The sequence below is a fragment of the Thunnus albacares genome, chromosome 12 (assembly GCF_914725855.1).
Source record: "Thunnus albacares chromosome 12, fThuAlb1.1, whole genome shotgun sequence".
Lineage (NCBI taxonomy): Eukaryota > Metazoa > Chordata > Actinopteri > Scombriformes > Scombridae > Thunnus > Thunnus albacares.
Genome location: NC_058117.1, coordinates 31,119,375 through 31,132,444, shown reverse-complemented (window position 1 = coordinate 31,132,444; position 13,070 = coordinate 31,119,375). Strand labels below are relative to the sequence as shown.

Genomic DNA, 13,070 nt, shown 5'->3' with positions numbered 1-13,070 from the left:
TTATTTAACAAAACAGTAAAGTTGCAGCCGGACAGATAAACAATGAGCTGAAACTCACTATAAAGCTCCGTAAAGCCGAGAGGAGCTGCAGAGTCACTGATAATTCTCTGTAGGTTCATCACTACGAGCCACGACCAACACATTACACACTGACACATCATGGTTATTATAAAAATATTGATTATAGCAGCTTTAAGTAATTTGCATCATTACAAATGTCAGTTTGATTTTAAATGAGTTCTTAGTTGAGTTTAAATGTTGACCTGATGGGAAAAGTCAGAGGATCAAAGTTATTATAATTCATCCTGAGGGGAACATGAATATTTCTACTAAATTACATGACAATCCATCCAATAGATGAAAAGATATTTCAGTCTGGACCAAACATGTCAACCTGCTGGTGGCGCTAGATTAAAAGTTAGAATCAATCAAGTCAAATAAATAATTGAATCCTCTGGGGACCGTGAACGTCTGCACAACATTTAATGAACAATCCATCCGTCCTTTGATCCACAATCAGATCCAATGGATCTGCACTTAAGTGGTGGACCAACCAACCGACTGACATTAGCATCCATATAGTCACACTGCTAATGTGGCTAAAATCAAATAAAAGAAGAGACAGTCATGTTGATATGAACATTAGAGAAACACATCATGGAGATGAAATATGATACTGGTTCATAATTTGGATTCGTTCACCTCAGCTGACACATTCAACAGCAGACAGGTTTTTGTCACAGTCTCATTCACTGTGGGAGGAAACTGGTACTTCATCTTTGGCTCTGGAACTAAACTGTATGTAACAGGTAAGACTAAACTTTTAACTAAAATTTTCCTTCAGTTGTTTTATTGAACAAGTTGAAAATGTGTTTTTAGTTTTAGTTTCTGCTGCTTCAGGCTTTACATGTTAGTTTTTTCATATTTAGTAGAGAATTCTTGATGCAGCCATTCTTCCATAAAACTAATCAATAACTCCTGAAAAGAGCTTCAAATCTCACTGCACACCACAAGTTCTTCTTTATTTATGCATCACATCAAAGTTTGTTTACAGCCAAAAAGTCTGATATCAGTAATGTTACAAATAAACAGTATTTAATAATCTCACTGATTCAGCAGCAGCTCCTGTTTATTAAAAACAAGATGATATATGATGTGAAACATCATTTAATAAATGTTCCTAAATGTCATTTTAGAAGCAAATAGTGATAAATATATTGTGTGTTAAATATACAGTATATATTTGTAAATGGTAAAATGTATCTCATGATAATTGTGTGTTTATGATGATAAATATGTCTTTTAGTGGAAGATAAATTAATGCATGAAGGCAAACTCATTTTAAATGTGTGATGAAGCTAAATATAATTTATAGATAAAATGTATAATTGTATATCTTAATCCATATTTAATATAAATCATATTGGTTTATGAAATCAACATGATGTCAAATATATAATGTAAAAAACATATTTTAGAAAGAGTTTGATAGAAAATATAATGAATCAGATAATTTACATGTTGTCATTTAATTAAGAATATATATTATTATATTATATTTTATTTTTATATCTGAACATGTTGTGGTAATTGTGTTTTATATAAAAGCTAAAACTCTTTAAAAAGTTGTTAAAAGTATTGATGTATTGTGTGTCTGATTAGAGTAAAGTATATGCTGGTAAATATACTTCATATAAACACTATAATCATTTACAAATGTAACATAAATATAATATATTTTAACCGAGTAATAAAACTATACTTTAAATTTTACTTAGACAAATGTCATCATATTATATTATATTATATTATATTATATTATATTATATTATATTATATTATATTATATTATATTATATTATATTATATTATATTATATTATATTATATTATATTATATTATATTATATTATATTGTATGATATTATATTATATTATATTAGACGTATCTGAACATGGTAGTCGTGGTGGTGGTAATATTGTTTTAAGTAAAAGATAAAACTCATGTTAAAAATATTTATTGATTTTTATTAATTAAAGTATATGTTGGTAAATATATTTTATATAAAACACTATAATCATCAGCAAATGTATTTTATATGAGGCTGTTATGTCATGATATATTTTATATTTATAAACTTTATTATATTAGTAACTAATGTTGTGGTAAATATTGATAAAGTGGTAAATGATGTTTTAATCTTTATATATGACATATGATGAGCTTCCATGATGCTTTAGTTTGATATGATTATTGATACAGTGTCCAGTAGATGATGTTTGTGGTGTATTGATGAGTAGTTTAGTGATCATGTAGTTTCCAGGATCAGACTGAATGCAGTGCAGTGCTGTAAGCTGCTGTTGACTGTGTGAATGTGTGTCTGTGCTGCTTGTTGCTGCTGTCAAACTTCAGATAAGCAGGTAGTGAAGCCCGTGGTGAGCGTGTACCCAGCAGCATCCAGAGCCAACCTGGAGGGGAAGAGCTCCCTGCTGTGTCTGGCCTCAGCCATGTCTCCTCCTCTGGTCCAGTTCTCCTGGAAAAGACAGAAGAAGAACAGCCCGCTGGAGGATCTGACCCTTGCTGAGGGAGAGCGGCTGGAGCTCAGAGAGCCGGGACGCATTGCCTCCATCCTGCTGCTCCATCAGCAAGAGAACAGCACATATAAATACCACTGCTACGTCAAGCACGAGGGGGGAACAGTGGAGGCCCAAACAGAACAAGGTAATGAAGGCTTGGTGACTGTGTTCAGCAGTGATTCAGCTTCATCTGGAGACGCTGTCAGAGAGAGCAGAGGAGCAGAGCACTGACATTTCTCACTGCAACTCCAAACATTTGACTCCTTTTGTGTTTTCAGCAGCCTCCTGTCCTCCAGAGAGAGAGCCAGCAGACCTGCCAGCTCTGCAGCAAGCTGACTGTAAGATCACCTGCTGCCTCTCTGCATGCTCTGACAGCTCCAATGTCCTGCTGCAGTTAGGGCTGCATATCAGTCTGTTCACTTTCTGCTCATCATTGAAGGATTTAAACATACACTCCCTGATTCTGTTAGAGTGTCCCACAGCACAACAAGTCCCACTGAGAGAGCTTTCACTTCACAGGCTGACAAATAACACCTTTTGGGGGCGCTATACTCAGTTTTAGGCCTCCAGGGTGATAGAACAAGTTTAGGGAGTATATCTTAAAGCTCCACTAATCAATAGTTTTATATTAAGAATGAATCTAATGACTAAATGAGCTTTTTAGCCTCTTTTAGCTCCTAGTTGTGGTTTTGCAGCACATTTCCTGTCTGCTTCAGTCTCAGTGTTTCCAGCAGCAGCAGCTGTTTTCTGATAAACCCACTGTACACTACCTGCCCAGCAGCAAACAGCAGACAGACCATAATATGTCAGAGAGGAGTTTGTTAGCTTGTTGTGGAGTTCTTCTGCCCCCAAGTGGTAAAAACTTCAAATCTATAGTAACCTGTGTGTTTTTAAACAGTATTTGGACTTTGCTTTTTATCCTTGAGTGATTTTAATTGTTATAAATTGTAGTTAGTTGTGGATTCAAAAGTTATTTTAAGTTGAAAACAGGAAATCAAATCCTGTTTGGGGCCCCTAAAAAGCTGGGTCTGGCCCTGACTTGTTGTATTTAATAAGGGCCTTTGAGCTGTCAGTCAAACTGTAGTCGACCCCTGTCTTCATGTAAAGCTGGTCGTCCCGTCTGGAAAAGTCCAAGTTCTACTGAAGAAAATGTGATGATATTGTGATGAAATGTCCACAGTTGAACAGACTGAAACAGTGTGGAGAGAAGACTGACCTGTGTGTGTGTGTGTGTGTGTGTGTGTGTGTGTGTGTGTCAGTGTCCTTCCAGTCTCAGTGCCAGGTGAAGCTGCTCTGTGTGCTGTACACAGTGCTGATAGTGAAGAGTCTGGTGTACTGCTGTGGACTCTCTCTGCTGATGATCCTCAGAAACAAGGGACCGTCCACCAACTGCACACATGCTGACTGACTGTTTTCTGCTCGCCTTTTCTCACCATCACATCTCATCAATTCATCTCATTTATCACTTTGATCAGTGTTCACAAATGTCACTTATGACGTGTTGTGGTTCGTTTTACTTTTTCTCTCTTTATGCACAAGTTAGATACAGTTGTGCTAAATATATAAATACATATATACACATATATATTTACAAATTAAACCTTGACAGTTACTTTTTTATCTCACGTTTATTTTGTTTCCTACTTTTAATGTTGACTTGTATTATACAAAAAATAAAAATAAACATAGAAAATATAATTTAGTTTTTAGTATTTTTCAAACCTTTATTACATTTATTATTTTGTGTTTAATACATTCCGCAAAGTTAGATTTGTCTTTTTAATTCATAACTTTGATATTCTTAATAAACTGTAACATCACAGTGTCTGTGTTTTATGAAGTTCTTTGTTTTTGTTGATTTTCCTTCAAAATTTGTGTCTCTGAACTGATTTTAATGTGTTATGCCCCAAAAAATACAGTATATTTGCAAATAACACCTGAACAGTTACTAATTATATAATTTTATTGCAGTGTTATAATGCTCTAGTTTATTCCCAATCAATAGTAACTTCTAAATGAACAATAAAAAAACATATAATTAAATAAGAACTATGGTTAAATATTTTACACCTTTCATTTTTTATTTAGTTGATTATCTTGTTGTTGTAACTTATCATACAATTGTCATTTTTAAATGTGATAATTTCAATAATCTGTGTAGTTATTTGCAAATTGGTTGAATTTTCTTTTATTATAGATTTTCTAATATTAGAATTACATTTGAATATATTTAACTAAAATGGAAGGAGTCTCTGTCTGTCTGTATGTATGTGTGTCCTTCGATTTTCTCTACAACAGTTCATCCGATCGACTTCACACTTGTCTGGTGTTTTGCTGAGGACACAATGAAGTGCAGCGTCGAGTGTGAAGTTGTTTGGATGAGCGGTTCTCGAGAAATCCGCAAGCAGCAACACCAGAAGCCAAGTAATCAACCCATTCATAACAGACATATTTTGAACAAGCACTGCACAAGTACAAATTAATATTAGAATATCAGAATTAAAAGCAACTTTAAAAAATAAAGATCTTAATGAATCTGAGAACGGACATTTTTTAAAACCTTTTTTAGTTAAAAGCACGTGAAATTGAACTTTGATTTATAAACTGATATTCAGTAGCAGATAATATTGTGAAATTTTATTAAAGATATTGGATTATACAGAATGGCGGTAAAAAAGATTCATTCATTAGACTACAAATAGCCTCTAAATGATTGTAACTGTAACACAAATATTCAGATCAGACTAAAATGATGTATGTTACGCAAAATATTTACAGTGGAAAAACATATTTGGATCATATTTAAGTAATATTTAGTCTAAATATCTTATATATTTTATTTTATATATTCATATTGTATATAGAATGTATATGTCAAATAATCGGGCTGTTTAACTGCAGGGCGCAACATGTGGAAAAATAAATGACACAAAAATAACAAAAAAAGAATGAAAAATGATGAAATTACATCCAGCTGTTTTTTCCTACAGAGGTGAAAAGTAAATAAGTACATTTACTCAGTTAATGTACTCAAGTACAGTTTTACAGTACGTGTATTTAACTTGAGTTTTTCCATTTTAAACTACTTTAAACCTCTACTACACAACACTTCAGAGGAAAATATTGTGTTTTTGTTGCTGTAGTTACTTTTGAGATTAATATTTTAAATTTAAATTAAAAAAAAAGATATGGTAACTTAAAAAATACAATAAATCAGTAAAGCAGTGTGTAGTTGTGTCTCCTCACGTTGCAGATGGGTTGTTATCAGTTCCACCAAAGAGACATGTAGATGACACCTGACTTTAAACTCTTCTGAACCCTCCGGTGGCTTCGTCTCCACAAACTAAACCCTCAGAACTTTATTTTTAATTCTAGTAGAGATCACAAAGCTTCCAAAAATACCAAATCTGTCAATTTGAGGAAATGTGTCTAAATTCAGTGTTAAAAGAGAACGTCAATGAATGCATGATACCATCAGATGATGCAGGAAATTCAATTTATGTATTAAACTGAAATGTAAAACCACACAGCAGCAGCAGCAGCCTTATCTGTCCGCCGCAGGGGCTGATGGGAGGTTTGAGGAGCTGTTAGAAACCACGTGGCCCTCGTCTGATCTCACAGCTCGTCCTTGTTTGGCCTCAGCTGCATCAGAGCGCCACTTCTCCCCAGGTTCACCAGAGGAAACACCACTGCACAAAATGCTTTTCCTCCCAGCTGCTGCTCTGTGCTGTCTGTGTTCAGGTGAGTGTTTCCAGCCAATCAGGAGCCAACAAACTCAACCTTTAACAAACACTGTCACACTGACCTTCATCTGTGTGTCTGTTTCTCTACAGCGCTGGTTGCCATGGCAGCAGACCTGATTCAGAAAGATTTAACATTGACCAGGAGAGCTGGTAAAAAAGTCTCCTTCAGCTGTGGAGTAACTAACGAGTGTAGAAATTCATATGTATTCTGGTACCAGAAGAAAGACACAGACACATTCACAAGGATTCTTCGTATTGATATGTCGAATGGTGAAGAATATAAAGGTTACAATCATCCTCAGAAAAATGATTTCACAGGTGTAAAAAATGAGAACGTCTATGAGTTGAAGATCCAGACAGTTCAACTCTCACATTCAGCCACCTACTACTGCTCGTGTTGGGATGGTTCCCACAGTGAGAAATGATCCCTGCAGCCTGTACAAAAACCTCCAGATGAACAGATCTCAAACAGTGTTTGTGACAGGAAGAGAGCAGTAAACCACAGCCCAGGTTCACATATTTCACCTCCATCTCAGCCAGAGTCACTAACAAACTGAGCTGAGAACTAAATGTTTGTCTGTTGGTGTCAGGATTTTGATTTAAACATTATATTTCATTGATATTATTTATCAGCTATTTCAGCAGGTTTCCTGTTGTTCCACACAGTGAGAACAAAGGAGCAACACAGAAGCACAATGATACAACAAGATGAAGACAAACAAACAAACAAACAACAACATAACACAGATAAAAGAGACAAATAATGGAGAGATCAAAAGTGAAACTTTATTAACATTTGATTTAATAACAAAAATTGAGAAAATAATAAATAGAAAAAGATGTTTGACAGAGTTGAAAGTTTGAGATGAAGATAAAAATGGTCTTCTTTGACCTGCTGCTGGAATAAAGTTCATTCCTCCTTCACAATAATAATCTGCTGTTAATGAAAACACTTCCTGTGTCTCTTTCACAATAAAAGGCATCAGGCAGCATTCTTCACGTCACATCTTTGAGCAGATTTCAACAGATAATTTCACTTTAGTAAAAGATTCAACACAATTCTTGGATTTATGACAATTTCCCCTCAACAGAAATGTGGTAAATGTAAATGGATTTTGCTCTGTGAGCAGCTGAGACTGTCTTCACAAGAGAAACGACAGCAGACACTGTTTGTTTCTTTTAACACGACCACCATCATTTCCTAACTTTAACCACGTGTTTATTATTGTAACCATGACGATGCAGCTCCCCTCATCTTAACCAGGAAGTCATTTTAACCCAAACCATGATCTTTACCTAAACCTAACTAAACCTTAACCACAGGTTCTGATGTTTACTGTCCATATTCTAAGACAAATGGCTCCACTACAGCATTTACTATTAGAAATTTAATCCTTTATGTGATTCAAAATGTTAAACATCAATTGATTGACAAGCAAACAAAAACTACGGCTCCTATGAAAATGTACCTGCATGGCAGCACAGGTACTAATGTCATCCTAACTTGGTTTAGTTCATAATACTCAACAAATCTCCTCAAATGTGAACTTTACAACTTTTGAACTTTAATTTTTTTATTTAACAAAACAGTAAAGTTGCAGCCGGACAGATAAACAATGAGCTGAAACTCACTATAAAGCTCCGTAAAGCCGAGAGGAGCTGCAGAGTCACTGATAATTCTCTGTAGGTTCATCACTACGAGCCACGACCAACACATTACACACTGACAGATCATGGTTATTATAAAAATATTGATTATAGCAGCTTTAAGTAATTTGCATCATTACAAATGTCAGTTTGATTTTAAATGGGTTCTTAGTTGAGTTTAAATGTTGACCTGATGGTGGCGCTAGAGGAAAAGTCAGAGGATCAAAGTTATTATAATTCATCCTGAGGGGAACATGAATATTTCTACTAAATTACATGACAATCCATCCAATAGATGAAAAGATATTTCAGTCTGGACCAAACATGTCAACCTGCTGGTGGCGCTAGATTAAAAGTTAGAATCAATCAAGTCAAATAAATAATTGAATCCTCTGGGGACCGTGAACGTCTGCACAACATTTAATGAACAATCCATCCGTCCTTTGATCCACAATCAGATCCAATGGATCTGCACTTAAGTGGTGGACCGACCAACCGACTGACATTAGCATCCATATAGTCACACTGCTAATGTGGCTAAAATCAAATAAAAGAAGAGACAGTCATGTTGATATGAACATTAGAGAAACACATCATGGAGATGAAATATGATACTGGTTCATAATTTGGATTCGTTCACCTCAGCTGACACATTCAACAGCAGACAGGTTTTTGTCACAGTCTCATTCACTGTGAGCGGCTGGATCTTTGGCTCTGGAACTAAACTGTATGTAGGTAAGACTAAACTTTCATTTTCCTTCAGTTGTTTTATTGAACAAGTTGAAAATGTGTTTTTAGTTTTAGTTTCTGCTGCTTCAGGCTTTACATGTTAGTTTTTTCATATTTAGTAGAGAATTCTTGATGCAGCCATTCTTCCATAAAACTAATCAATAACTCCTGAAAAGAGCTTCAAATCTCACTGCACACCACAAGTTCTTCTTTATTTATGCATCACATCAAAGTTTGTTTACAGCCAAAAAGTCTGATATCAGTAATGTTACAAATAAACAGTATTTAATAATCTCACTCATTCAGCAGCAGCTCCTGTTTATTAAAAACAAGATGATATATGATGTGAAACATCATTTAATAAATGTTCCTAAATGTCATTTTAGAAGCAAATAGTGATAAATATATTGTGTGTTAAATATACAGTATATATTTGTAAATGGTAAAATGTATCTCATGATAATTGTGTGTTTATGATGATAAATATGTCTTTTAGTGGAAGATAAATTAATGCATGAAGGCAAACTCATTTTAAATGTGTGATGAAGCTAAATATAATTTATAGATAAAATGTATAATTGTATATCTTAATCCATATTTAATATAAATCATATTGGTTTATGAAATCAACATGATGTCAAATATATAATGTTAAAACATATTTTAGAAAGTGTTTGGTAGAAAATATAATGAATCAGATAATTTACATGTTGTCATTTAATTAAGAATATATATTATTATATTATATTTTATTTACATATCTGAACATGTTGTGGTAATTGTGTTTTATATAAAAGCTAAAACTCAAAAAATGTTGTTAAAAGTATTGATGTATTGTGTGTCTGATTAGAGTAAAGTATATGCTGGTAAATATACTTCATATAAACACTATAATCATTTACAAATGTAATATAAATATAATATATTTTAACCAAGTAATAAAACTATACTTTAAATTTTATTAAGACAAACATCATATTATATTATATTATATTATATTATATTATATTATATTATATTATATTATATTATATTATATTATATTATATTATATTAGACGTATCTGAACATGGTAGTCGTGGTGGTGGTAATATTGTTTTAAGTAAAAGATAAAACTCGTGAAAATTATTGATTGATTTTTATTAATTAAAGTATATATTGGTAAATATATTTTACATAAAACACTATAATCATCAGCAAATGTATTTTATGTGAGGCTGTTATGTCACGATATATTTTATATTTTATAAACTTTATTATATTAGTAACTAATGTTGTGGTAAATATTGATAAAGTGGTAAATGATGTTTTAATCTTTATATATGACATATGATGAGCTTCCATGATGCTTTAGTTTGATATGATTATTGATACAGTGTCCAGTAGATGATGTTTGTGGTGTATTGATGAGTAGTTTAGTGATCATGTAGTTTCCAGGATCAGACTGAATGCAGTGCAGTGCTGTAAGCTGCTGTTGACTGTGTGAATGTGTGTCTGTGCTGCTTGTTGCTGCTGTCAAACTTCAGTTGAGCAGGTAGTGAAGCCCATGGTGAGCGTGTACCCAGCAGCATCCAGAGCCCACCTGGAGGGGAAGAGCTCCCTGCTGTGTCTGGCCTCAGCCATGTCTCCTCCTCTGGTCCAGTTCTCCTGGAAAAGACGGAAGAATAACGGCTGGCCGGAGGATCTGCCCCCTGCTGAGGGAGAGCAGCTGGAGCTCAGAGAGCCGGGACGCACCGTCGCCATCAGGGTGGTTGATCGGGATGCTCTCTACACATATAAATACCGCTGCTACGTCAAGCACGAGGGGATAACAGTGGAGGCCCAAACAGAACAAGGTAATGAAGGCTTGGTGACTGTGTTCAGCAGTGATTCAGCTTCATCTGGAGACGCTGTCAGAGAGAGCAGAGGAGCAGAGCACTGACATTTGTTTTTTTTTTCTGTTTCAGAGGTTTCTGTTCTTCCTCCACCTGTCCCGTCTCAGTACAAGGTGAAGCTGCTCTGTGTGCTGTACACAGTGCTGATAGTGAAGAGTCTGGTGTACTGCTGTGGACTCTCTCTGCTGATGATCCTCAGAAACAAGGGACCGTCCACCAACTGCACACATGCTGACTGACTGTTTTCTGCTCGCCTTTTCTATCTCATTTATCACTTTGATCAGTGTTCACAAATGTCAGTTATGACGTGTTGTGGTTGGTTGTAAATTTACGTTTAAGACACAGTTGTCCTAAAACTATAAATACACACACATACACATAAATACAGTATATTTACAGTTACTAAGTATACATTCTGTAGAATATTAATATCTTGATCCTCTATTTTAATTCCACTTTTAATCATGACTTGTATAATAGTGTAAAATTAAGTAAAAATATTAGCTACCTGGTAGATATTTAAGTGCTTACAGTATTTTTTCTTTCTTGTGTATTTTCTTTTTAATACATTATACAGAGGGTGGCAGGTTTATCAAAGTCATTCAGAGAAACATTCTCAATAAACTGAAACATCACAGTTTCTGTCTTTTATAATCATCCATGTTTTCATTGATCTCAGTTTGGCTTCAAATAATCTAAATAATCAGACACAGAATCAACTAAATTGACCAAGTTTATTGATACCTACAAGTAATTTGACTCTTGTTGTGAGTAGATCTCAGTAAACTTTCACATAGTGCTAAAAACAAGTGTACAGGAAGATACAATGAAAAGTTTACAGATATTTAACTTTTATTTTTTATGATAATCAAAGTGGAATATGTGAGAAAATTAACTTGGTTCACATCAACATATGTGTATGTGTATATGTGCACTTGTATTTTTGCTGAAAAAGAAACATTTCTTTGCTCTATTCATAAATACATCTGATGTTTATGTTGTTTTGTAAATATATATCATATATTAAAAAATGAAAAATTCTACTAAAGACCAATCAGCTGTGTGAACATTGAGTCTAAACTCCATCTATGGTCTTCTCATTAGTGCAGGTAGTCTTGCTTTTAATTTGATTTTTTTAAGTTTGCATTATTAATCTTCTTATTGACATTGTGGGTGTATGTGATGTGCTGTGTGTAGCTGTGCTGTAAATTAGCCTCGAGCTAACTCTGGTCCAGTGCTTCTTTAATGTTTAAAACTGCAACATGTCCCAGTCAATAAACCAATCAATTATCAATTATATGCTTGTTTGTGTTTTGTATTCAATAAAAATATAAAAATATGATTTAAGTTGGGTTCTTTGTATCAAAATCTACTTCATTCTTTATAATGACTCTACTTTCTTTTCTACGAGTTATAGTATTTTTTATTATTATTATTATTAGGATGTTCAACCACTCAATATCAATTACAACCATTTTATTTTGATCTATTTGTTTAAACTTATTGAGTAATGTATTTGTGAACTCAGTACAGACTGTGGGACCTGAGCAGACTGCAGGAGTTTGAACGTCTCCCTTTATTTAATGATGTCAGTTTCTCAGCTCTGAGTTTAGGATTTCAGCTGCTTCTCTCACACATTAATAACACAGATTAAAACTGAGACAGCGAGCGCTGAATTCATACTGAAGTTCCTGGAACCATTCTTTAACCAGAGTCGATGGTTGTAACCGTCATTGTGTTAATAAAATGAAAAACCACAGTGAACAGTGTGGAGGCTGCTGAGCAGAAACCCACACGGCCCGTCTGCTGCAGGAAAGGAAGTGTTGATTCGCTGTCAACAGTTTTATATGAGTCCTAATAACCGCCGAGAACAGATTCATACCTGCTGCTGTACACTCATGAACTTCCCTCCCTCTCATTTGTCATGTGGGTCTTTTCTCTTGTTGTCTGTAAACCTTTTTTCCACTGAGCCCTCCACCCACACAGTCAAACTGAGCCCAGCCACCAACAAAGGCCACACATCTGGAGGTCTTGTCACTTTTTCTTTTTTGGAGTTTTTTGCAAAGGTACAGGAGGAATGTAATAAAGAACAATTGTGAGGTATTTTACATGAGTATTTCCATTTTATGCGTCTTTATACGTCCACTCCACTACATTTCAGAGGGAGATATTTTACTTTCTACTCCACTACATTTACTTCACAGCTATAAGTACTAGTTACTTTTCAGATTTAGATTTTACTAGTAAAGCTGATGATGTATTTTATATTTGAAATACATTTAGATCACTTCATAGGGATTTATTTTCATTTTACATATAAGGGTTTTTTCAGTGTACAAAAAGCCACATTAAATCCCCTTTGACTCCATGTTTTAAAACAATACAACATGAAACATTTCAAGAGTGGTGAATACTTTTCACAGGCTCTGTATATATGTATATGATCAATGTAACAGTGTGTGAGGCCAATTTACATATAGAGTACTTTAACTTTTGATACT

At 34.3% G+C, this 13,070-nt stretch overlaps 2 protein-coding genes across 4 annotated transcripts; both read left to right on the top strand.

Moving 5' to 3' along the window:
* Window positions 1-381: 381 nt before the first annotated feature.
* On the top strand, window positions 382-4,293 carry LOC122994466 (immunoglobulin lambda-1 light chain-like). Of its 3 annotated transcripts, XM_044369168.1 has the most exons (4): window positions 382-809; window positions 2,413-2,721; window positions 2,855-2,914; window positions 3,836-4,293. In XM_044369168.1, the coding sequence occupies exons 1-4, from the start codon at window positions 671-673 to the stop codon at window positions 3,982-3,984; spliced, it is 657 nt and encodes a 218-aa protein (XP_044225103.1). In that variant the 5' UTR covers window positions 382-670; the 3' UTR covers window positions 3,985-4,293. The 3 variants fall into 3 exon arrangements, with proteins under 3 accessions (XP_044225103.1, XP_044225102.1, XP_044225101.1); XM_044369167.1 differs by lacking the exon at window positions 3,836-4,293 and having other exon boundaries at window positions 2,858-3,251; XM_044369166.1 differs by lacking the exon at window positions 3,836-4,293 and having other exon boundaries at window positions 2,855-3,251.
* Window positions 4,294-6,110: 1,817 nt separating this feature from the next.
* LOC122993448 (T cell receptor beta chain MC.7.G5-like) lies at window positions 6,111-12,135 on the top strand. The gene is made up of 6 exons (XM_044367607.1): window positions 6,111-6,317; window positions 6,410-6,733; window positions 8,648-8,701; window positions 10,222-10,530; window positions 10,642-10,758; window positions 12,098-12,135. The coding sequence occupies exons 1-6, from the start codon at window positions 6,275-6,277 to the stop codon at window positions 12,133-12,135; spliced, it is 885 nt and encodes a 294-aa protein (XP_044223542.1). The 5' UTR covers window positions 6,111-6,274.
* The last annotated feature ends 935 nt before the right edge of the window (window positions 12,136-13,070 follow it).